General features: G+C 55.3%; 1 protein-coding gene across 3 annotated transcripts in view; it reads right to left on the minus strand.

Moving 5' to 3' along the window:
- The window catches only part of KAZN (kazrin, periplakin interacting protein), a 1179259-nt gene that overhangs the window by 139425 nt on the left and 1013584 nt on the right, over positions 1–26250 (minus strand). For all 3 annotated transcript variants that reach the window (XM_058304354.1, XM_058304355.1, XM_058304356.1), the window contains one exon: positions 10185–10376. In XM_058304354.1, the coding sequence (XP_058160337.1) occupies positions 10185–10376 (192 nt within the window). The remainder of the gene's footprint in view (positions 1–10184; positions 10377–26250) is intronic.

Below are 26250 nucleotides of genomic sequence, written 5' to 3' on the forward strand. Positions count from 1 at the left end.
CTATTAAAAAAATATGTGCATTGGGGCATGTACCCATTTTTGGAGTCCTGGTGCTGCGGGAAGAAGCCATGGTTAGCCTCCTGGACACACACAGCCCAGCTGACAGCTGCAACAGAAGAGCAAAAGATTCTTTCTTATTCCACTTGACCATGAATCATTTTCAACCAGATCAACTGTGGAGTCTAGGAAGCCTTCAAGGGAGATCTGTCCACACTATTCCAAAGCAGTCAGTAGTGTCACAGAGAGATTTCTGTGAAAAGTTAAAACTCTCTGGAAGCTTCCACTGGGCTCCGGGATTGGCCAGTTAATAATCTTCCTCATCAGAGCCGTGGGGCAGAGGGGCTGGATCTGAGTGTCCAAGAAACGGTGGTAGCTTCAGGCACATGGATTCAGTGAGTGTATACGAACTCAACCCAGGGCAATCAACTGCCCAGAGGATGAACAGGTCTTTGTTGGCAGGAACGAGAGAAAGAAGGAGTGTGACTATGGGATGGAAAACAGGAAACGCCAAGTGGCTTTTCAAACCCACGCAGCCCTGCGGTAAGAAGGATGTGTGTGGAGGAAGCAGGTGGGCAGAGGCATCCCAGCACCACGGCACATCGCTCTATTCAACAGCCACTTGGGCCACCCACTAGCCCACTGTCTCAGGGCTGTTACATTTGCAAAAGCAGCGAGGGAACAGGTGCACCTGCTGGGAGCCCTAAGGACATAGGCTCTTCTTCCCTGGCTTGAACTCTTAGAAGCAGGAAGAGCTATTGGCCATTTAAAAAAATATTACTCAACCAACTTGCACGAGCGTGTCCTGGCTCCAGGAACATCACTAGGTGCTGGGTCCTGTGTGCCTCTGAAGTCTCTGAACTGCAGGCACAGCTGCCAGCATGGGGAAGTCTTCAGGGAGCATTTGTTGAATGAACAGTTAAATCAAAGCTTGCTTCCTTCCAGGCACTTGGTCTAGGGCAGGGGTCTTACTTTGAGGCAAAGCAAAGGCCCCAGCAGGCCCTATTCCTGCTGCCAAAGAGAGGAAACTCAGGCATCGTTTCTCCTCCTCCAGCTCAAGGAGCACCCACTCTGTTCAGCTCACGAGGCCAGCCCTGTGCTGGAGCCGTGCCCTGGAGGAGCCCAGCAAGGAAAGCAAGAGCTGCCACCACGCGCTAAGCCCTGAGAGGTCAGCATCCCCGGACTACGGTCCGGGGGAGGAAGGGCCCCAATGTAACAAGTCACCACAAGCTTGGTGGCTTAAACACGCACATCATGCTCTTAAGAGTTGTACGTGCCAGGCGTCCGGCATGGGTCTCAGTGGGCTGAACTCAAGGCGATGGCAGGGCTGGTTCCTTCTGGGCACTCAAGGGGGAGACCGTTCCCTTGCCTTTCCAAGCTTCTAGAGGATGCCCACCAGCCTTGGCTCGGGGCGCCTTTACCTTCTTCAAGGCCTGCGGTAGGAGTGACGTCTTCGTCACAGTGAAGCATCTGTCTGCTGCCTTCCTCTTCACTTTAAGCATCCTTGTGATTACAGTGGCCCATCAGATAACAGGATAATCTTCTCATTTTCAAGGTCAGCTGTTTAGGGACCTTAGCCCCATCTGCTGCTGCAACTCCTCCTTGCCAGGGAACCTAATGTACAGTAGGACCGGGGGATTGGGGTGTGGACATGGTTGAGTGGAGGATGGCGGGGCAGGTGTTTGCCTGCCTACTGGGCAGGGAAGGTGGTCCAGGAAGTTTCCTGGAGGAGGGTCAGCCTGAACCAGGAGGCCGGGGAGAAGGGTGAGCAGGTGCAAAGACCCCGAGGGGAGAGAAAGGAGACGGCGTGATGGGCACGTGGGTGCCGCACCTGGTCACGGGCCAGGAGGAGAGGCAAGGCTGGCTGCAGAAGCTGGGAGAGGGTAAAAGGTAGAATGTGGATAACTGAAAACACCCCGATTCTCTGCTAGAAACTTCCATGGCCCCTCGGCCTCTGGGTGTGGCCCTAGAGGTTCCCCAGGCCCTTCTCCCTCCACGTCCCCAACTGCAAAGCCTCAAAATGGGGTCTCCCTCCCACCCCACTCCCCAGCCTGGCCTTCCTGCCCTTCCAAGCTGTTGTCCCTACAACAACAGCCTCTCTCTATCCCCACCAGTGTCACCACTGGGCCACAGAGTCACATGTATGGATTCAAATCCTGGCTCGATCCATGTACTGCCGGGCCATCCTGGCAGTTATTTAACCTCTCAGTGCCTGTCCCCCGTCTATAAAACGGGGATGCGACAGTATCCGTCTCAGGGGGTTGATGTGAGAGTTAAATAAGTTAGTGTGCTATGGTGTGTGGAGTGAAAAAATGCCCAGAAACGCCAGCTGTCACCCCCTGATACCACCACCATCACTGCCGGGGGCCATGGAGAAAACGACTTTCCTAACAATGCCACGACGTTACCGGCCCTGCCTCTGGGGTAGCAGTGTGAAAGCAACGGTGGGCGGCTCACACTGACCCCTCAGCACAAACGGAGGCCCTGGCACCAGTCTCCACCTGCAGTTCTATTCCTTACCACCGGCACGTGCAGCCTGAAAAAGTGAACTCTACTTAAGGCGGCCCCTGATGAAGCTGCAAAGCGCTTTTAAGAAGCCTTGATTCCTGCACGCGTACGGGCGCTCTAATGAAACGGGACTCACGCTAAAAGCTCTTTTGCTGTAAGCCAAAGCAGGAGGGTTGTCTGAGGAAAAGCACTTGTGCTGCTGTTTGAACTGGAAGCTATGCCAGCCTTTGCTTTCCTTTTTCACAGAACATCAAGTCAATGGATTCTGCTGTTCGGAAAGAACCACCAACAGACGAGTTACGGATCTGGCAGCCGTTTTTCTTGAAACCGAACTAAATAAAGCTTGTTGCTTTGAAGGAAAGCAACTGACAGTATTTGTTGTGAATGATAAAACTTGAGCTTTTAAGCAAAAATTAGTGTTTTGGCAAACTTGTACCCGCCACTATGACTCTGACGGCTTCCCTGCTCTCCCCTGGGCGGCCGCCCACCTCCACGCAGCACCGACTAGAGCACGTCTCACTCCCCTGCCCAATGTACCCATCACTCCTGGTCAGTCTCCAGTTCATTTTCCTCATTGCCCTTATCACTACCTGTTGCAGTTTGGTATTGTTTATGAATTCCAAAAATAGATATTGGATTATGTCTGAAAATTGGTCTGTCCCTCTAGGCATATTAGATTATACTGAATTCAGATGTTTCATTTTTACTTGCTTTAATAATGATTAAAGCTTTGATGGGGTCACATCAGTAGGACGTTGAGTCCCCACCCCCTTGGTGGGAGGGGACTCACAGAAAAAAAACGACACGGCAGAGGAGAGTTGGAGTTTCATTCCTAGGGCCAGGGGAAGTAAACACACAGAGCAGCTACATGAGGAAGGAGAGAAGCCTCAACTGGACATAGCAGAGGCCCCAGGAAGAGAAACAAGCTGTTTCACCTGACAGCCTACAGCTGGCCTTGTGGAGAGAGCAGAGCCGCTGAGCCTGGAGAGAAACAAACCCTGGGAAGAGAGGAACCCAGGAAGCCTGAACCCTGGCAGATGGTGGCTGCCATCTTGCTCCAACACGTGGCAAGAGACTTTTATGGCCTGGTAACTAAGCTTCTACCCCAAATAAATACCTTTATAAGCCAACAGATTTCTGGTATTCTGCATCAGCACCCCTTCTGCTGGCTAGTACATTACCTAAAGCTCCTTATTTGTCTCTCTCTTTCCCAAACTGGGTGACAGCTCCACAGGTGGGGTGGCCTGTCTGTGCCACCCGGGCGGATAGTGGGAGGGTGACATGCCCGGGACCCGCCCACCTCGTGTGCAGGCCTCCTTCTCCGCAGCACCCGCCACCGCCTGACAAACTGCCCATTTTCTTTCTCTTTTGCCTGCCACGCCCTCCGCCTCGGTGCCGCCCCTGGCTAGACTGTGAGGTCCATGAGGGCAGGAAGCCGAGTCTGCTGTCCACGGCCCAGAGCAGTGCCAGGCACCCGCTGGCCCCGGCACGCAGCTGCTGAGCCAACAGACGAAGGGGCTGCGACTGCCGAGCACAGCGCCGGGCAGAGAGCGGGACGAGGCCCCGTCTCAGCAGGGGAGGCTGCCCACCCCCACCCCCACCTCCCCTCCCAACACCCACTCCCTCAGTGAGGGACTCGGGGAGGTGCAAGGGCCGTCCCTGGCAGACTTGCAGCTAAGGGCGTCCCTGCTGCTGACAGGGGACGTGCGCCGCGTGGGAGGCTGGGGTACCATCCTCCCTGGGAAGGTCACAGAAGGCGAGCGGCTGCGGCGCTGCTTTGCAGTCACCGGCCTCCTGACCGGGCGTGTCCTCGTGAGCCAGTCCCCCCAAGCCTCAGGGAGCCCATCTGTAGAACGGGTCTAAGCCTCTTCAGGCTGTGAGGCTCCCACGAGACCCAAGACGAGCTCGGGCACAAGTCCTGCGGCTCCTCTCTTGGTGGGGGCGAGGGTGGCTGGCCCTTCATGGCAGGACCGAAGTCCAGTTGGCATCACCCCACAAATGCTGTCCTTGTCCCACAAATGCTGTCATTGGGCAGAATTGGGCTGCCGTGTGGCTTTCTCAGAGGTTGGGGTTGCTCCCTCCATGTAGGCTGATGGGATGGGTCATGACATTAACACATGATTTTTTGATATCAAATAATGAAATCTATCAACATTAGGAAGACCTGCATCACTCAGCAAATGAATATTTTCCAAGCGATCCATGTATGATATTAAAAAATCATGTGTGGGTAAAAGACACACTCAAAATGCAAATTACACTGATAGATTTTAATGTAACAGTGTGCAAAAACTTCACAGGATAAAATTTCAGAAGTCACACTACAAAGAATTACCACTTGTTGAATCACTTGTTGAATCTTGGTGTGCTATCAAAAAAAACCTACAATTATTTAATAAGGCAATTAATATATTCCTTCCTTTTCCAACTACTTATCTGTGTGATGGCAGATTTTCAACCAAAACAAGTCATAATAGACTGACTCAAGGAGCAGATAGGAGAGTTCAGCTGTCTTCTACAATGCCAGACATTAAAGAGTTTTGCAAAAACATAAAACAATGTCACTCTTTTCACTAAAATCTTTTAGTTTGGGAAAATAAAGTTATTTTTCATAAAATATTTTGTTACCTTGTAATGGCTTTGTCTTGGTTTGCCCCAGGAGTGCTGATGCAAAGTATCAGAAATCCATTAGCTTTTATAATGGGGACTTATTTGGGGTAAAAGCTTACAATTCCAAGGCCATGAAAAGTCCAACTCAAGGCACCATAAGAGGTGCTCTCTCACCAAAGTCGGTGGCCACACGATGAAGCAAGTTGGCGGCCCATCTCGGCCTGCTCTCTCCTTCCCCTCCGGGCTTCCTCTCTGCAGCTCAGCTGCTCTGCTTTCTTCCCAACTTCAGCTGTAAGCCGGCCTAGGGCCTGAAGGGTTTCCTGTATCGGTCTTGCCCATTCTGCTCTCTTCCAAATCTCAGCTCTAAGCTGTCAGGCAAATAGCTCGGCTCTCCCCAGGGCCTCAGCTGTTTGGTCACCTTCTTTCTCGCACATGGCAGGATCAAAAGTGACAGAGGGGAAGCGGACTTGGCCCAGTGGATACGGCGTCCGCCTACCACATGAAAGGTCCACAGTTCAAATCCCAGGCCTCCTTGACCCGTGTGGAGCTGACCCATGGGCAGTGCTGATGCGCACAAGGAGTGCCCTGCCATGCAGGGGTGTCCCCCGTGTAGGGGAGCCCCACGCCCGAGGAGTGTGCCCTGTAAGGAGAGCCACCCAGCGTGAAAGAAAGTGCAGCCTGCCCTAGAATGGCGCCGCACATATGAAGACCTGACATAGAAAGATGATGCAACAAAAAATAGACACAGATTCCCGGTGCTGCTGATAAGGATAGACGCGGTCACAGAAGAGCACACAGCGAATGGACACAGAGAACACAGACAACTGGGGCAGGGGGTAGAAGGGGAGAGAAATAGCAAAAAAAAAAAAAAAAAAGTGACAGAGCCCTCTCTTCTGTGTCTGTCTGTCCTTGTGAGTCCATTTATACCAGACCCAGCAAGGGGGCAAGGACTCAACCTGAGTCAAGCCATATTGACATTGTCGAAAAAGCCCTAAAGCCATCTCAACAGGTCATGTAGTCAAAGCCCCCCTCCACTGAATTGAATGCAACCAAAGGGCAGCACACCTAGAGGAAAAGATTAGTTGGCAAACATAATCTTTCTCTTTCTGGGATTCATAAAATAATCTCAAACTGCCACAGGGTTTATTATTATTTCAAAATAAGTTATTAAAGATTTAGACTTTTTTAAGGATTTAGACTTTTTTAACTCTTAATTTCAATCTTGACAAATACTGATGGTTCTAAATCACATAAACAAAAGCTCTTTGGGGTCCTTGATTTGTAAGACTATAGACCAAAAAGTTTGAGAAATGCTGTCCAAAGAAAATAAACAGATTTACACACACGAATTTTAATTATAGATGGCAAGATAAGAAAGGAAAGAAGGGAAAACAGCTGAAGTGCCCGATAACAGGGAAATGGCTAAGTAAATTATGGTACCTCCATTTGGTGGAACATTACGTGGTCATTAAAATTATGTTTTCAAGGAGTATTTATTGTTGTGGGAAAATGTTCAACACACTCGACATGCTGTTAAGTGATTTAAAAAATGAAGAAGCAAACTCATTATTGTTCTTGGAGAAATCAACAATATTGATGGGGCCTGTGGAAATCAACAGCCACCCCAAAGGGGTCCCAAAAGCTCTGAACTCACCACGTGTGGGGCTGGGGTTATGCAGGGACTCTGGGCTAAGTTTACGCGTAAGATGACACCATTCTTTCTCAAACCATCATTAAGGGCTTCTGCCTTGACACACGTGGACAAGAGACCAAAAATTCTAAGTTGAACATTCACTCAACCCCAAAGAAACAAAGAGACCTTTTAAAGCCTCCTCTTCCCCCAAGTGGATTCTTTCCATGGCTCTTGATGTTGGAAGCAAGGGACTGCCGGATTGGGTATTTTCTGGAGTTCCTAATCCTCTCACATGCTGGGAAGATTCAAGTCTCATTCCAAGCCCAAGCGTAGATGGAGGGGAGGGGTATCTGTCAGCCTGGAAGCCTTTGGGGGGTTTTGCTTTTTCCCACAACGGGGACACTGCTCATTAACAAGTGTCGCCCAGCATCTGCCGCCTGCTTTGCTTGTGCATTTATCTTCATTCTCCTCTTTAAGGACACATACATCCCTCTCCATATCCCAGCCTCCTGTAGCTCCCATCACGTGCTGGGGCTGGTGAGGAAGCAGCTGATGCTGCTGCAGAGCTCCGCTCAGGATGCTTGGGGCAGCCGAGGGGGCGCCCCTCACTGCCTTGAGACGACTCTGCCGCCTTGAGCTTGGCTGGGCTCGTGGGGTTTCAGGCCTGCACTGCCCCTAACGGGAACCAGGCGACCAGTACCTCCAAGCAGAACTGAGGCTGCCCACCAAGGGCCCTCCCATCTGACAATCACTGAGTATTGTACCACCCGAGTGGTAGGTACTGGGCTAAGCACTTCACAGTTCATTTAACTACCTACCTATTATGCATGTAAGCACTATTATTATCCCCTGAGATAAGAAAACCAGTTATTATCATAACCCTCAGCAAAGAAAATATGGTTCAGAGAAGTTAAGGAATTTGTCCAAGCTCACACAGCTAGGAAGTAGTGGAGCTGGACTTCAAACCCACATCTGACCCTGGAGTCTGCTGTCCCAATTACTGAGAAGGGCCTGTCTCTCTCTTGTTCCAAGAACCAGCCAGAGGGAAGCTGAGGTATGCTGGTGCAGCGAAAAGTCTCCAGCTGACTCTGCTGCTCATTAGCTCTGTAACCTCGGTCAAGTTCCTTAACCTGCCTGAACCTCATCTCCATCTGTGCAGGGCACTAAGAACTTCCATCAGGGTTGGGATGAAGAGGGGATCCAGTGCTGAGAATTGGGCTGCAAAACAGCAGGTGCTCAACCAAGCCGCCCTTCACTAATACTGACAAAAGCCCCTGTGGATGGGATTTCATCCTGCACAGCAGCCACGCCGTCAGGAGGCTCTCTGGGTCCCTGGGTAAGGCCAGTGACCTCTGATGATAGATTCTGAATCTCAGAGCAGGGAGGGTAGAAGGAAGGGCCTGCTGCAGCCCGGTGCCTTGTGTCAAAGGGAGGAGGAGGCACACGCCAAGAGCCAACCCTCACCGGGCAGGACCTGTGCAGCACCTCCGAGCTGACCTTGTTTAGTTCTCACAACCTCTGATCAGGAAACTGAGGTGCGGAGAGAACAGATGGTGTGCCCCCAGGCCCTGGAGCTGGGAGGCGATGGATGAACACGCTTCAGGGCTGGGAACAGCTGAGAGAGGTTTGTTCCTGCTCACAGGTCCAGAGGGGAGAACGTGGGGGAGAATTCTTTCCCTGGCCAAGGACGTGGGCCGCAGGTTGCTCCGTCTCTGGAGTAAAGACTGGAAAAGGTGGTGGAGACGGCACGTGGCATGCAGCTTAGCGAGGCTGAAGGACGTGAGCTCGCAGGGCCTGAGCTCTTCCCCCTGGGGGACCCAGGACGTGGGTCTCCAACTGGGGCTCTCAGTCCCAGGAAGGGGAGGGTCTGCCACGAGGCTCCTGGGAGGCCGGGCGTGCAGACGGCCTGCCTGCTGGTTGGTTGTGTAGAGAAAAAGCTGTGCATGCTGGGAAATGCCATGTCAGCTGGGCCACGACCCGCTCCATCTGTCCACTACAACTTGAACATGCACGGCACTGTCTCAGTGACGCAATGGAAACGGACCCCAACAGGAGAGGGTACCTTGCTTAGAAGAAGTCGTAGAGACAGGGCTGACCCTCTGGGCAAGGGCTCACCACCCCCCCCCCCCGACGACTCGCAGGCCCCAGGGGGGCAGCAGGTGGGCCCTGGCCAGGCAGCCCCACTAACCACACAGTGGACGTCTTCTGCTGCCCACAGCACGCCTCTGGTCAGGGAACCTGCTGGCACGGAGCCGGCTAAGGGTCTGGCTAATCCCCCCAGTGACAGCTGTGGCTGGGACAGGACCTGCCTGCTGGGAACGCATCTCCCAGCACCCACAGTAGCTGGGCGTGGCCTGCCACGAGAAATCTCTGCCCGTCAATTTCAGCTCGTCCCTGGGTTTCTCGTGGACAAGGGAGCAGAGACACCCCCCATCCAGAATGCCCACCTGGATGTGGTACAGGGGAAAGAAACACACCTGTCGATTCTTTAGGCCGCTGTTTTTGGCTCTCTTTGTTATAGCAGCCTCGTATCAAGCTGACTAATAAACCTGCTTGGGCTTCAAAGGTGAAGTTGTCAAAGAATACCCATTGTTACAGGAAATGAAAAGTGAAAAGAGCAGGCTGGAGAGCTGCATTGTCTGTTTTGATTTCCTCCCGTGAGAACCAAAGAAAGGAAGGGGCTCAAGAGAATCAACACAGACCTCAAAGGCTATTTTGTCCCCAATTTTTTATGCCTGAGTTCTCTAAGCACCATGGGGCCAGGTAGCAGGTTACATGACATCCAAACTTCCTCAAATACGCTCTGGAGACTCCTCCCCTGGCCTCGCAGAGTGTGGGCACGCTGGCCCCAGGCAGGACCTGAGAGATGCTGGTGCCCGGTGCCAGTGCCGAGGAAAAGGGCTGAACATGCTGAGCCCAGCAGCTTCCTCGTTTCCTAAAGCAATTTCTGGCTGCAGATGCTGGGCCTCGGTCCATCTCATCAAGAGTCTAGCTGGGCACCTTTACCACATCCATGGCCCCATCCGGCTCCCTCTCCCCACCCTTGGCCCAGGGCTGGATGCTGCAATTTTCAGAGCCCCCCCATGGTGAGCAAGAGAGAAGTGGGGGGCGGAGACAGGGCCTCCGCAGAGAAACCAGACATCCACAGTGACGCAGGGGGAGGGGAGCAGCTGTGAGGCCAGCTTCCTGGTTCAGGGATGGTGGAGGCTGTGGGCCCAGCCACGACGGGCACCAGATGCTGTCCCACGGGGAGGAGAACAGCACTTGCACCCCACCCTGGAGGGTGTAGAATTCCACCCAAAGAAGGGACAGGGGCAGCCTTGGCTGGGGTCACGGTGTCCCCGACAGAGGCAGGACCCCAGGTCCTGGGTGTGCCCTTGGTGAGCCTGCGCCCCGGGCGAGGGAAGGCAGGGGACGCCGTTGCCTCGTCACTCACCCTGCAAGGCTTCTTTGGCTCTGGCCAGCTCCTGCTCCTTCTGGGCCAGCTGGACCCTGAGCTCGGTGGCCGAGAGGACCTCGGAGGACTTGCCGCCCTGCGACTCTTCCAGGTCTTTCGTCAACATCTCCTTCATCTGCCGGAGAAGGTGGACTTCCTCCTGGAGCCGGGACACTTCCTCCCGCAGCAGCCCTGGAGGAAAAGGGCACATGGTTAGAGCCAGGGCAGGCTGGGTCCACCGCCACCGCTCTCCAGGGGTGGCTTGAAGGCGCGTTGGCCCCTCCGCCTGCTGAGCCACACGTGGGCAGGAAGAAACCCCGAGCTGCTGCCTCATTCCAAAGGGCCCCGGCCCTGGGCTCCCACCCGCCAGCAGAGCGCCCTGGCGAGAGCCCCTGGGCTCAGATATACTCTCCAGGGCCCTGCCGGCCGGCCTGTGCTGAGAGGCCACTCCAACGGCAATGACCTTCATCTCTTGGGGAGGGACCACAGGGTCGGGAGGCTGCATCAGAACGAGGAGCTGGCAAGAGTTGGCATTCAAAGCACGAGGTGGCAGCAGGACCTCCTAAGGTCTATGTGCGTTGTCTTATTTAATGTTCACACAAACCTCCGGAAGCAGGGACCCCTATAGGCCCCATTTTACAGATTGGGAAATCGAGGCTTGGAGAGATTAAGAAACTGTGAGGTCACGAGGTTAGCAGGCAGCAGAGCTGGGATTTGTGCCCGGGCCCGGCGACTCCAAATCCCTGAGCTCCCAGCTCACACTGGACACACAGGCTCTCAATAGGCACCCTCGGCGCGTCACAGGGCCTGCCACTTTTAGGTGCCAGTGCAGCTCAGAGACACGGCTCTGGGCCTCACATCGGACCGTGCTGCAGAACACGGAGCCTGACGCAGTCTCCGCAGCCCGCTGTGGTTCCCGGGTCGAGGCCCACGAGAACGGGGTGGCTCTCGGGCCCGAGGTGCCCGGGGACGGTACCCAGAAGGCGCGCTGTCATCCCAGGGGCGTGTCCTCGGAGGCGTCCACAGGACATTGCCGTCCTGCAGGCCGAACGACCCACGCGGGGTCTGCTCACCTGAGCCGCTGGAAAGGCCGAGCGGCCGGGAGGGGTTCCCCAGGGGAGGCGGGTCAGCTCGGGAGGGCGCTGGGCAGCGGGGCTGTGGGCACCTCTGCGGTAACGCCAAACCCAGAGGAGAGAGCCGCCCGGAGCCACCTCACCTGGGGGCCACGGAGGCACCCGCACCTGCCTCCTGTGCTGACCCCCTCTGCCCTCTCGCTGGCTTCTCCCTCCGTCTATGCGGGCTTCCGGTTGCACCACGCCAAGCTCTTTCCGACAGGGCCTTGGCCCCCGCGGAGCCCTCTGGGTGGGGCAGCCAGCTCTGCCTGTGGGCACCTCCACGCAGCACCTCCAGGAGGACGTCTCACCTCCCTGCCCGATGCGCCCGTCACTCTGGGGGAATCTCTCGTCGTTTTCCTCATTGCCCTTATCACTACTAAAGCTCCTTATTTGTCTCTCTCTTTCCCAAACTGGGTGACAGCTCATCATGTGGGGAGGCCTGTGTGTGCCACCAGGGCGGATGGTGGGAGCGTGACACGCCTGGGACCCGCCCTCCCCGTGTGCCCGCCTCCTTCTCCGCAGCACCCGCCACCGCCTGACAAACCACCCATTTTTCTTTCTCTATTGCCTGCCACCCCCTCCACCTCGGTGCCACCCCCCGCTAGACCGTGAGGCCCATGAGGGCAGGGAGCCGAGTCTGCTGTCCACGGCTGTGTCCCCCGTGCCCAGAGCAGTGCCAGGCACCCGCTGGCCCCGGCATGCAGCTGCTGAGCCAACAGACGGAGGGACTGTGACTGCCCAGCACAGCGCCGGGCAGAGAGCGGGATGAGACCCCATCTCAGCACGGGAGGCTGCCCACCCCCACCCCCACCTCCCCTCCCAACACCCACTCCCTCAGTGAGGGACTCGGGGAGGCTCAAGGGCTGTCCCTGCCGCATGCGCAGACAAGAGCGTCCCTGCTGCTGACAGGGGACGGGCGCCGTGTGGGAGGCTGGGGTACAGTCCTTCCTGTACCCCAGGTCACAGAAGGGGAGTGGCTGCAGCACTGCTTTGCAGTCACCGGCCTCCTGATCGGGCGTGTCCTTGTGAGGCAGTCCCCCCAAGCCTCAGGGAGCCCATCTGTAGATCGGGTCTAAGCCTCATCAGGCCGTAAGACTCCCATGGGACACAAGAAGTGGCCCTCCCGACGCAGCGCCTGGTACACAGCAAGTGCTCAACCGATGCAGGAAGTGCCTGGTAAAGAGGAAGTGCTGCTTGGAGGCTGCCTCGGCAGCCTCTGGGGGCTGCACCTCTTGCTGACCCGCACGCCTCAGGGGTCTTCTGCACGGAGGCCAAGCAGGGCAGGCCCAGGTGGAGGGGGCGGGGGCCTGCTGGAGAGGAGCAGGGCCGAGGCCGGGAGCGCAGGGCGCCCCTCCACCACCGCCGCCGCCTCGGACAACTTGCCCACCTCCCCCCAGCCCCTCTGCTGCCCCCTGGGCCACCGCCCTGCCCTCCCAGCTTAAGCCCTAACCTCGAGAGCCAGTGAAACGCAAAGCATATTATCTTTCTCCCAGGTTTAAACCCCTCCCTGGCGGCTGTGTCCTTTGGAATATAATCCCGGTGTTTACTCTGCCCCCACCAGCTTCTTCAGTGTCTTACGTCTCCCTCAGGGCACCCCTCAGGCTTCTTTCTGTTCTAGAAGAAGCCAGACTCGCCGCCTCCGCCTCCGGGCCTTCTCAGAGCTGCGTCTCCCTCTTTCTTCCCAGGTTCCCTCACATCAGTCAAGTCTCACCCCACCATCCCCTCCTCTGAGACCTGAAATGGCCCCATTTGACAGCACGTAACGCAAACTGGACAAAAATCCTTCTGTCCTTGGAGGCGTCCTTTCGCATCTGTGTCCCCGGGGACGTGGTGCCCCGAGGCTCGCCGACCTGGCTGGAGCGCTGGCAGGGTGTTCGGCGTACCCCAGGTGCCCGGGGAGGTCTGCGGAGGCACTGTGTCCATCTGTCTGTCCATCCCTCCACCCAACAAGCACTTACGGGAACCTGCTCTGTACCAGATGCCGTTCCAATCTCCAGGGACTCCCGAGAATGCCACAGACAGGCCCACCTCAGGCTGGCACTCACGGACCCTGCCGGGGACACGGATCCACGGACCCCCGAGCCTGGCACACGGCGGGCGGGGGGTGAGGGGGGCTGCCTGCAAGCGAGCGCCTGGCTGCTTGGCGGATTAACTGCAAAGGAGGTTTGCTTCTGGGCCCCCCCCCCCCCGCCCCCATTCCAGGCACACATTTGCCGGCTGCCTACACCCAGGCGCGGCAGGGTGTCCAGAAGGCAACGCCCTCCGCCTGCAGAAGCCTCCAGCTGAGTATAAGGAGTGGAGGGTAAGTGAATACCAAGGAGGGGCAGCATCCGGCTGGAGCGCTTGGACATCCTCAAAAACACGGCGGCACCCGGGGCCTCGGAAGATGGGGGTTGGGAGGGAGCAGGAAGCAGCGAGAGCCAAGGCAAGGAGGCTGGAAAGCCAGAGGTCCCGGACAAGCAGTGGACCAGGGGGAGGTGAGGAAGGGCAGGAGGAAGGCGGGAGAGTTCGACCCGGGTCAGATTACAAAAGGCCTTAACCCCGACCACCTCCAGTGCCCCAGCCCTGGCTCGCCACCTCCAGTGGGCCTCAAGACTCTGGAATTTTCATTCTTGCACCCCTTCATCAATCCTCCCCAGGGCTCCCCGTCTCTGTCTCTACGTCTCTACTCAATCCCACAGAGACTATTTCACAGTAAAGTGAGAGTGACTGCTAACACACCCCCATTTATATTTACACCTCCACGCGGGGAGAAGACAGGCTGGGTTCGGGTTTTATTGATGGTTTTAAGAGCACTGACCTCTGGGCATCCCTCAGATCACCCTGGGGAAGCCACCAGGCTTGCTCATTGTGTCTATGCAGAAGGCACCAGCCCCCAAGGGACCTGGCTTTAAACCCAGCCAGACAGGGCAGTGTTGCGACTTTGGACAAGTTATGTCATTTCTCTGGGTTTCAGCTGCCATGTGCACGGCATGGAGATAACGTGACCTGTTTAGGGTCACCAGATTTAGCAAAACAAAACCAAACAAACCAAGAACACGAAATTGCAGCTAGATTTGAATTTCAGATATTTAGTCATAATAAAAATTTATTCACTGTTTATCCAAAATTCAAGTGTAACTGGTGTCCTGTGTTTTATCCAACAACTCTTTTTCCATCCCAGGGGGACTCTGGCACAACAAAAGGGGACAATGACGAGAAAGGGCTTTCTTTGCCTGAGCCCCTCCGAGGGGAGAGGTGGTTAGGGCACAGAGCAGAGTGAGGCACGGTGTCCTTCTTGGCACCCTGCACTTGAAGGAAAGCGGCCAGCCCGCACCCTGAGAAGGCCCGGTGCCCCTACGCGTTCCAGCCTCTCTCCTTGGCTCCCGGTGGGGCATGCACCTTCCTAACAGGTGTACCTGATGCCCAGGCCCCGCCCCTCCGAGCTGGGCCCTGACCAAACGAGATTGGAGCCAGGAGGTGGGGCACCAGGTGCCGCAACTGCAAGAGCCAACGTTTTAGGAGACCAGGCAAGAAAAACAACTCCACGGAAAGGGAGGCTTACCCCAGCACGCTACCTGCACCTGCCCTGGCCAGGTGTGCAAGCTCAGCTCTTACACCTCCTGGCCTCTCCCAGGCGCAGAGACGCGTGACAGCCTGGGGCTGCAAGTAGGCCTGGAGACAGCAGCCCCCGAGATTTACCAGCACTGGGTCTGTGGGTGGGTACTGCCCCTCTCTGAGCCTGAGCTGCCTCCCCTATAAAACAGGGGGATGAGAATAAATGGACTTGTGTGTGACGTGCTTAAACAAATGTCCAGCACAGTGAGGACTGCGTGTGTTTACTATCACAACTGCTGCCCAGAGGGGAGTGACCATGTTCTTCAGAAACAACAAAGAAGCTGGAGCTGGAAGTCTTGGGTTTCTACCTTACTGTGTGACCTTGGACAAGTCACTGACCCTCTCTGGACCTTCGTATTATCAGTGCCTTTAGAGGAACCCACTCTTTAGGAGCACGGAAGAGTGATAGCAATTGTGCATTTCTCCTCTTGGTGGGGAACAAGGCCCCTGGCTCCTGTCTCAAGCTGCGCTGGCCTCTAAGGTGGCCACTAGCCAGATGTGACTATTTAAATTTAGATTAGTAAAAATTAAATAAAAGTTAGAACTCGGTTCCTCAGTCATACCAGTCGCATTTCATAGCATAGCGAGCAGCTAAGGGATTGGACGTGGTAGATAGAGCCGTTCCCATCATTGCACAAAGGGCACCTGGTCGGTGCTGGGCCAGAGAGCAAGAGCTGGAGAAAGGAAGAAAGTGTGGTAAGCTGCAGCGGCCCAGGCCCAGAGAGCCACTGAGCGGGGGGCCTTTGGCCAAAGGCGAGAGCTGCCGAGGTTTCTGGAGAAACTGTCCTGGCCCTTTCCCAAGCACAGGAAAAGAAAAGATGAGTTGTGGACCTTTCTGCCAATGCTGGGTGACCACAACGGCCCGGGGACTTGAGGGCGGGGCGCAGGTAGTGGTGAGAGGGTATGGAGCCCCAGACCACCTCAGACTCAGCAGAGTTCCCTCTCCAGGGAAGTCAGAAGCAACTGGGAGCCGGGGCTCTCCTGCCCCAGGGGAAGCTGCCAGTGACCAACGGGGCAGCCCTACCTGCAGACAGGCCAGGGCTGGTGGGCCCAGCAGAGGACGGCCATCGGCTGCCTCTTCCCCAAGGACAAGGGTCCACAGAGGGTGGGAAAGGGTGTGGGGTAGACCCCAACCATCTGAAAGCCTATCTCCTTTTGTTTTTGAGAAAATGTGTGTACACTTTTAAATTTTTTTTAAAAAGTGATTTCTCAGGTTCCCTTGCAGCTAGGTTTACTCGTGTGGTGCAGCTCTGGATGGCAAGCTATAGGGCAAAGTCCCCAAGGAAGGCTGCTCTTCATCCCTTTCCTTCCTGCCTGCCTGGAAAGTCAGACTTGGGGCTGGAGTGGCAGCAGCCACCTTGTAATCAGGAGGCCATATGCACAGGGGACAAAAATCACTCCAAAGGTAGAGAGACAGAGTCCAGGCCCCCTAAGTAGCCTGCACCTGCAGCTGCTCTGGCTGGGCAGGGCTCCTGGTACAGGAGAGCCTCATATTTCTCTGCCATTACCAGAACCAAATGACCACTGCCTATACTACAGGCTGAGTCTGAATTCAGGATGCTGCAAAAGGCCAGTAGCCTGCGTGGACTGGCCCTGGTCCCATAGGCCCTGGTCCCATCAGTTTGTTGCAAACTTTTTCCAGGCTTAACTTCTGTGAACTCACAGGGCTAGGGGCAGGAGAGGAAGAAGAGAAGGAAGAAACAATTCTATGCTATTACAAAGCCCCAACCAAGAACTGCCTGAACGAGGCAACAGGGTATCACGAGATCTCAAAGGCCCCTCTGCGGATTGTAGCTTTATGAGTCTGGCCTTCCCAAGCCAAGTCTAAATAATAACAACCGTACAACTATCCTGTACTAGAGTAACAAGCGCCCCCTTACTAGCCCTTCTTGAGCACAATGTGTTCCAGGCTCTACTGTAAGTATTAATTCACCACAGCCCCGTGAAGTTCCCAATTTATAGATGGGCAAGTTGAGGCACAGAGGACAACTTAAGGGCCTTCACCAAGGCCCCAAGGAGGAAAGAGCAGAGCCAAGCTTTGAACCTGGGTAGTCCAGCTACCATCTTAACGCTACACTGTGTGCCTTCCGGGAAGGGGAGGAACAAAGTCTGCGGGTGACACAGAGGGTTTCCCAAGGGGCGGCCAGAGGGTGGGGCCAGCAGAACCCAGGTCCCAAGCAGGCTTCCCTGGCTGGAGGCAGTGGGGGCAGGGTACGGGCTTGCCCTGGGTTCCTTCAGTGGAGCTGGACCTGCCATGCAGGGTGCTCCTGGCCGGCCACCAAGGGCACCGTCCCTGGGTGGCTCTTGGAGGAGGGTGTGGCCGAGGAGCCTGCCCGTCCACGCCACTGTTCTGCTCACCACCGACACCCAGTGCCTAGCTCGGTGCCTGGCTCTTGGCAGGCACCCAGTAACAGTCCAAGTTTCACACCGAAGCAGAGCTGGGGCAGCCATGCCCAGGCTGCAACCTGACACCCCCACTTCCCAGTTATCTGACTTCTGGACAAGTGACCTCTGACTTCTGAGCTCTGACAGCCTTATCTGAACATGGAACCAAGGCCAGGCTTCCAGGACTAGGCTAAACATTAAACAAAGTAGTCATCTAAGTAGAAGCGTTCTGGAAGGTTCTAAGGAGGGGTCAAATGTAGCTTGCCAAGATCATGGATAGAAATGGGCAACCCTCTCTGGTAACCTCCAAGGAAGGTTTTGACCTCACTAACAGCAGAGCCTGACCTCGTAGGGAATGAATTAAATGGTGGAGAAGGATGTGTTAAAGGGCGGGGCACCCTACTTTAGAATTTGTGCTCCTGAGTGTAATGGAGTTGGACCTGGATGTGACCTCTCTACACCTGCCTCTTCTGTCCCTTTCATTGAACCCGTGGTTGGTGCTGGGCTTGGTACGCCCAGGAGACGTGAATCTCCGGGCTGTCCATGTGCCAGCTGGCCCTGAGCCTCAGCAGTGCTGCAGCACCTACTCTCCAGTTCGTCTGGCTTATCCAGGTCTGCTGACCGGGAGGTGAGGCTACACAACCACCACACCAAGGAACCAAGAGTCTACAGCTGTGGGCCCGAGAGTCCCATCCACCAGCTGTGTGGAACTGAAGTCCCCTCTCAATTGGGAGGTGGAGTGGGCATCGCCTTCCCAGGGTCCTCAGGATGGAGGAATAAAATATGGACTGAAGTGGACTTACTGGTATTCTACTATAGTTATTTTAACTCTAGCAATGGAAGAAATTATATCACTGATGTGGAGACAGTGGCCATGGGAATTGCTGAAGGCAGGGAGAGGGAAAAAGAGGTGTGATATGGGAGCATTTTCGGGACTTGGAGTTCTCCTGAAAGATATTGCAGGGACAGATGCAGGACATTATATATCCTGCCATAACCCACTGAATGGACTGGGAGAGTATAAACTACAATGTGAACTATAATTCAGGGCGTGCAGCAGTGCTCCAAAATGTATTCATCAACTGCAATGTATGTACCACACTAATGAAAGAAGTTGTTGATGTGGGAAAAGTGGGGGTGTGGGGAGTGGGGCATATGGGGACATCCTATATATATATATATATTTTTTTTTTTAAAAATATATTTCTCTCCCCTTCTCCTATCCCCTGTTGTTTGCTCTCTTGTGTCCATTTACTGTGTGTTCTTCTGTGTCCGCTTGCATTCTTGGCAGCACCAGGAATCTGTGTCTCTTTTTTGGTGCATCACCTTGCTGCATCAGCTCTCTGTGTGTGCGGCGCCACTCCTGGGTGGGCTGCACTTTTCACGCAGGAGCGGCTCTCCTTGCGCATGGGGCTCCCCTACACAGGGGACACCCCTGCATGGTACGGCACCTCTTGTGCGCATCAGCACTGCGTGTGGGCCAGCTCACCACACAGATCAGGAGGCCCTGGGTTTAAACCCTGGACCTCCCATGTGGTAGGCGGACGCTATATCAGTTGAGCCACATCTGCTTTCCCTACATTTTTAAATGTAACATTTTAGGTAACCTATGTATCTTTAAAAAAACAATAAAAAAGATACTAAAAAAAAAAAAAAAAGGGTGGGGCACCAAGGCAGAGTTGCCATGTCCAGAAAGGTAGAGGAATAGAAGAGCTTTTGGGTGGGGGGGCCCCGAGGGTGGGGTCAGTGAGTCCAGGCTAGGATTGGCTCCCCCGGCAGCCTGCTGTGGGTAGAAACCATGACAAACAGCCAAGCACATATTTGTTGAAACTCAACAAACTCGAACTGCACGCTTCAGACCTGTGCACGCTGCTGTATGTAAATTATACCTCTAGAAGAACTCAGCTATCCAGATTTTCTATTAAAAACTCCTGTTTATGTTTAAGAAAAGAAATCCATGCCCAGGGCCCACCAGCCCCAGCTCCCAGCAGGCCCCAGTGGAAAGGGAAGCTCCGTCTAACACCCACCCATCCTGATGCCTCGTGGACTGACCTCTGCTCCCCGCACACCCAGGAAACGCCAGGGCGCTCAGTGAGCCACACACACGCGGGGGAGACAGGACTTGGATGCCTGGAGAAAGGTCACTTCCAGACTCAATACCCTGCTGCTGCGCCACCTCTCCCCTCCAGTCAAATGTCCTTGCTGCGGAGGCGATGCTGATGGGTGCTGCCATTTTCGGAGCACCTGCTGTGTGACCGGCCCTGGGTCACTAGCTTCGTGTCACTCTGACTCCTCACACTGACCCGACCGCAGAGCTACCGCTGTCCCCACGTGAGACTCGGAAATGCTAATCCCTAGTGATGATCACCTGGCTGGCGGTGAGTGTCGAGGGATTGGACTCAAACCTGGGTCGGTGGGTCTCTGAAGCTACTCTCCCCAGGAAGCAGTGCCTAGCAGGTGGTGAGCGCTTGAAATATGCCACTGCAGCTGTGGCTGCTATCATTACTGATCAGTTTGAACTCCCAGGACTCCACCCAGAGTCAAATCCCATCTACTGGGATGATGCTAGGTCTAGGAATTTAGGGATAAGATTGCCCTTGGGGGGTCAAACCTTTAAGATCGAGGCGCGATGATTCAGGTGGGCAAGGTCCCTTTAGAGAGATGGGGCTCCCAGGTCTCTGAGTCCAGATGGGACGGTCCAAAGCCATCAGTGTCAAGCAGAGGAGGGGAGTGTGGAAAAATGAGTCAGAGACAGGGTCACCCAGGCCAGAAGGGAGTGGGGGTCTTGGCCAATGAACTAGGAACCTCTGTTCTCCTGGATTCTGTGGGTGCAGCACATGGTGAGGCAGAGGAGCATCTCAGCTGCACACATTCCAGCTGTTCCTGAATTCATCCATCAGCTTCATCTTAATGATAATTCATGGTGATAAGAACACTCAGTCCTTTGTGCATGCCAGGCCCTGTTCTAAGCCCTTATGTGCATTAACTCTCCAAACTCACGATAATCCCAGGAGATGCCCCCGCTTTGCAGGAGAAAACTGAGGCACAGAGGAAACATCTGGTTACACCCGGGCAGCCAGCCTGCAGAGCCCCTGCTTGTAACAGTGGAGTTACCCCTGCAGGTGCAGCTACCTGACTGCAAGGTACCGCCCACGGCAGGTGAAAGCATTCTGTGCCCAGAGCCTTCAAAGCCCCTGGTTCGTTATGCATCGTTTCCCCACCAAGGTCAGAGAAAGCAGCCCGGGCAGTCTGAGGCCATGGAACTCAGCCTCTCAACACGCTGTGGCGGGGAGTCCCGGGGTCCAAGAGGTCACAGCCACAGACCCAGCTCTCAAGGGACCCCTGGCTCTGTAAAGGACTAACTGCCCCAGGGAAATTCAGGAAGTGTCACCATGAACTTATCGCTGTGGGAGAGAAAACTAGAGACTGCAGCCTGGTGTGGCCAGTCCAATCACGTCCCCTACAAAGACGTGCTCAAGTTTTCACCCCGGTCCTGTGGATCATTTGTAAACAACCCTGGGAGGTCCTAAGGCGAGGCCAAACTACACTAGGGCGGGCCTTGATCAGGTACGACCCGGAGTCCTTACAAGCAAAGGAAATTTGGACACAGAAGTACAAGCCACACAAGGAGACAGACGGACAGATGGCCACGTGACGGAGGCAGAGACTGACTGCCAGCAAGCCACCAGACTTCGGAGAAGGCACGGCCTGCTGATATGATGCTGGACTTCAATCTCCACACCTGAGGCAATAAATCCCAGTTGATCAGAACCACCAGCGTGCGTCCCTCACACAACCTGCCAATTAAGACACCCAGGGCAGGCCAGCCTCAGGCCCGCGTTTCCGCCGGCAGCTGTGGCATCACCTCCCTCTGCTCGACCAGTCCCCCCTGCCTGGGCCCTGGACACAGCCCCTCTTCCTGGCCACCTCTTTCCCCATTCACCACACAACACCCTCCTGTCCTTCCCTCGGTCCCCTTTTCATGTGGAGACAGACCCTTTAGGCCAGAAGCAGGCCCTGGCAACTGGCAGGGAAGAGCCAAGACTACAGTTTTCTGGAGCTTTCCATGTTCTCTGGGCCTTTGTCACATGATCCCAGGACCTTGCAGCCTTGGCGGCCGGCCTGTGGGGGTGGAGGGCAGCAGCACAGCAATCGCCAAATATGAGGCGATTCTCAAATAACACCCACCCGCTCGTCAACAATATCACTCCAAAGGCTGCTCCTGGGCCTGGGTGACAGTCTTATTACAGGTGGGAGAGGGCGTGGCAGGTACCCAGGTGACACGGACTTTGTCTTTTTCTCATATTTCACAGTAACTGCCTTTTCCTTTAAGCGTTGCCTAATCCGGGTTTCCTGCAGAGGCTGTTTGGGTTGCAGCTGCTGGCCTAAAAACATACCTTTAGCCAGGCCCTCTTGGGCCCCTGAGTTCAAGGTAATTCTCTTCCCCAATCATACTGCCCAGGGACCCAAAGTTCCCACAGGAGAGCTGTGCCCGTCTGGCTCTGCTCTTACAGAAATCCAATAATTCTCTCCATGGTCACGGGTCTATATTCCTTCACTCATGCCTTCACCAAGCATTTACTGAGCAATGACTGTGGGACACGTATACAAACCATGGAGACAAGGTCCCTTCCTGTCCGGGGTGATGGTCGCAGGCTCAAAAGCCCGGAGATGCCCCAGGGACGTCAAGAGATCACAAATCTCCCAATTCTCAGGTAGCACGCTTCCCAGCCTTAGCCACGGCAAACTAAACAGAGCACCTGCTCTGCAGAGTGTGCCTCCTGCAGGTGACTGGATCCCTGTAATTACCCTTCTTTGTCATCCGAGGCCTCTCCTCTTGTTGCCTTTGCCTCACTGCCTTTGCAAGCCCAGAAAAGCTATCCTCTGGCAGCCACTGTGGGCCACGGCTCGCCGCCGCCCCAGATTCTGACAATCAGGAGGGACCCCGCAATCCTCTGGTGTCTGCAGGGGGCGTGGGGACTGCCTTCCAGGTGGAACCAGAGGGTGATTCTCACCCCAGGAGGAATCTGAACCTCAAATGCTCCATCTGGCTGGGGTGGGAGAGGCAGTCATTTGCCTGCCTCCCTGGCAGGGCCAAGTCCCTCGTGGGAAGTGACAGGAGAAAGTCAACAGCAGCAGCTGCTCAGTCCCAAGGCCCGGGAAGCTGTCTCGGTGCCCAGGCCTCCTTGGTGGCTGTGAGGAGCCTCCTCCCAAAGGTTTGCTGGGGCAGGAGGGACGAAAGAGGGGCAAAGGGCAGGAGACCTGTTCTCAGAGCCGGGCTGGCCGCCCCCCCAGCCTGGGCTGACCACATCGTTCACAAGGGATGGAGGCAGCGAGCTGCGGCCGTCCTGGGCGTCCTTTTGGTACAAGGAGGGATCGCCACTGGCTTATCAGGGTGAGCTTCAAAGCCACTGCTTTTTCTGAGATCCTGGCTCATGCAGCCTTTTCGTTCCACAGTTCCTCATCATCCACCCCCCAGGTATTTGTCCGTTTCCCTTTGGAGAACTTGTTGACCGGCATCTTCTCTCCTTGCCTGTGGTTCAGGGGTGGAGATGTGGCCTGGTCTGGCCAATCAGAGCATGGAATTGCTCCAGCCATGGTGATTGGTTCACAAGGGGGCACATGACCCAAGTCAGTCCAATCAGAGCCAGTCCATGGACTCTGGAGGGAGCAGCAGGAGGAGGCACCCTCCTGACCGCCTGGGGCTGTGAGCGCAGAGCCGCTAGCGGCTGGCAGCCATCTTGTCTCTGGGAGGAGAGCGAAGATCGGATTCAGGTAACCCCTGAGTCCTGGATCACACTGCCCCTGAAACCACGATCCCCCCCTGGACCTCTCAGTTATACGAGCTAAAGCATCCCATGTGTGTTTAAGCCAGTTTGAGTTGCGTTTTCTGTCCTTGCAACTGAAAAAGAATCCTGACAAACGGCTTCTGTCAGGGGCAGATTTCTGGGAGTCCTGTGTCCCCACAAACTGAGAGACTACCCGCTACTTCCTAAGCTCTCCAAGCTGCCACTCTTCCTTCAGAACCTGGACGAGCAAAAAAAGGCAGTGGGATTTACTTCCTCCCACAAAACCAGTGACCACCCCACCCGGTCTCTACTTCAATTCTAGCTTCTCTTTGACCTTGGACACCGGTGTCCCTGGCTCGAACCCCTGGAATATGCACACCTTTGGAGTTCTGCCTCAAGGCTGTTTCCTGGTGCTCCCTCTCCTCCCTCTGCGGGGTGCCCATAAGTACTGACCCCACGGCCACTGTGCTGCTTCCCTGCGCCGGCGGCTTCTGAGGCCTGGCACTGAATCTCGGGCCCACCTGATTCTCTCTCCAATCTCATGACAGAGGAACTGTCACCTGCTATTTTGAAGATGCCAGAGAAGGGGACTGACTGGCTGGAGAGAGGACCCCCCGCTCCGAGGCCCGTCTGACTGCAAAGCTCATGCTCGTCACCCAGCCCGCATTCCTTCCTGAGCTGAATGCCAGGACAAAGCATCTGCCAAGTGGGTGCAAGGGTTGAAATTGGGCCTTTCTTTGAACTTCAGGCCTTTAGGTGCCCCAGCCTTGGCTCTTGCAACTCTCTTCTCCCCAAGGCCTGGCTCCCACAGGAATTCTCCAGGACAGGGATGGCAAGGCAACCACAGGGTGGCATGGCCGTTTGCCCCTCTGTCCTTTCATCACGCGTGACTCTTACCTCATCCCTCTTCCCCATCCTCTAGGGGAAAAAAAATAACCAAATCACAAAAACAAGAGACAGAGAAGGCCCGGCATAGGTTACACCCACCAACTCATCAAGCAGAGAGCAGAGCTCACCGCAAACAGGGAGGAACTAGCTGGAGGAACAGCAGGGGAGCGCCCAGTCCTCGCTTTGTTTCCCCCACCTGGGTCTGAGTGAGCAGTGAACGCACCGTCTCCGCCTCCTCCTCTGCCCTGCTCTGGAACCCGCTGGGTGGATGGCCGCTGCCTGTCCCGCTCCTTGGTCAGTGGGACCCCTGTATGTACTCCTGGTTGGGGAGCTGCCCTCCTGATAGACTAGGGAGAAAAAAACCAGGTATTTTTATCCCCATTTTGTAGACACTTAAACTGAGTCCCACACAAAGGTGCCTGGGAATCCCCAACTTTGACAGCAGGGCCATTGGCTCCTAGGAGCTGGAAGCCAAACTGAAAATATGACTCTGCTGGAAGGTTCTACTAAGCCAGTCTGAAGCGTCAACTCAGGGATTAAATGCACGGAAATGTGGCAGGCATGGGGAAGGCCACCCCAGATGTAAACAATTAGGTGGGGTTGCTACGGCTCTCCTGACCTGCCTTCACCTCCCCCCTTCCGGTCCTATCGCAAACAGAATTTAAACCACTTCCAGACTGCACTCTAAACAACCGGCAAAACGGAAGGGCTCACTGTCTTCAAGACAGTTTGTGAAGGCAGACAAAAACATTCAGCGGGCATGTCCTCGCTCACCTCGCCTCTGTCCCTCAACTTGCTCATCTGTAAAATGGTGACAACAGGGGTTCAGAGCAGCATTTCTGGAATGGGATGGCCTGGTTCAAACCCTGGCTCTGTCCTTCGCACGCGGTCTGACTCGCGAGTCATTTCCCGGGCCCCGTGTGGAGAATGGAGATAGCAGTAGTGCCCATCTCCCGGGGCTGCTGCGTCATTCCACGAGTACTAGATGTGACACTGCTGCCCTCATGAAGTATTCCTGACCCCACAGAGGGGCTGGGAAAGGAAGAGGATGTCACCCCTGCAAGCTTCCCAAGTCCCCCAGTGCCTTCCAGAACTGTAGGGTAGTGCCTGAATCCATGCTATTCACTCCTGATTATTCTCCATCCCAACTGAGCAGCTGCTCCAGGAAGAAATAAAATATGCTTTGCATACTTTAAATGTTTCACTTATGAAAACTGGCAGGGCCGCCTTTCTAGATTGTATAGCAATAAAGTCACTAAACGAGCACCGTTGGAGCCGGAGACGTGTTCTCGCCAGGCGGGGGTGGGGAGGGCGGGCTGGCCGCCAGGGCCCAGGCCACTGGGGCTTCCAGAAGGCGCCATCTGGGATTTTTCAGAGGGGCACTGGGATCACATCCTGGTGTCCTGATGTGAAATCGGATCCTCCCTCTGGAAGCCAATCCCCAAGTGGGGGGAGGGCCTTTCCTGCTGGGGATGTTTTCCCACACTCTGAGGGCACCCCGGTTTCCAGCCAATGGAGTTAATTGAAAAATTACCTTGGGCTGAGAAAGAGCAGAGCCGGGCGGGGGGGGGGGGGGCTTACAGGAAGCCCTATTTGGTCTCCAGCGCAACTGGACTCCAAGGGCTTGCAGCTGGAGGACTGGAGCTGCGCTCAGCATTCCAGGGATGTGGACTGCTTTTAGGTCCCGGGCTCACGTCCCATGCAATCTCCCGGCAGCCTCGGAGGGGGAGTCTTATTCCTGCTTCACAGGTTAAGAAACTAAGGCACAGAGAGTAAGAGGCTTGTCCAATGGTAGGAACCCAGGAAGCAGTGGGCCCCGGGGCCCCTGGGCGGTCTGTCTCCACTGTGCGGTACTTCTTCCCAGGAGACTGTTCTGTGACATGCCACCCCAATCCCCAGCCCTACCAACGTAACTTGAAAGGAGGCCCGGATGCCAACCTGCTGTCAAGGCTGGCAGGAGGCCTTTAGCCCTGTCCAGAGCAGACCAGGGCTTCCATGTACAGAAGCCTTCACTTCAGGCTGGAATTACCGAACAATCCAGGGCTTTTACCGCTTTCTTCCCAGCGCTTTCACCTGTATTTATCATCCCAACCCCCTGGGGAGATCACAATGGTACGTTTTCCTGTCCTTATTCATCATGGACAGTCAACCCGAGGTCCTAGGGAGAGCTCCATCACTCACCCAAGGTCACACCGAAGTCTGGGACCAGTCTCCCACCCCTGTGGCCCATCCCACCCCTCCAGTGCAGGCTTGTGGGGCAACCCTGGCTCTCAGGGTTGTTCTGTCTGTTCC

Source organism: Dasypus novemcinctus, chromosome 9, assembly GCF_030445035.2.
Source record: "Dasypus novemcinctus isolate mDasNov1 chromosome 9, mDasNov1.1.hap2, whole genome shotgun sequence".
In the NCBI taxonomy this organism is placed as follows: domain Eukaryota; kingdom Metazoa; phylum Chordata; class Mammalia; order Cingulata; family Dasypodidae; genus Dasypus; species Dasypus novemcinctus.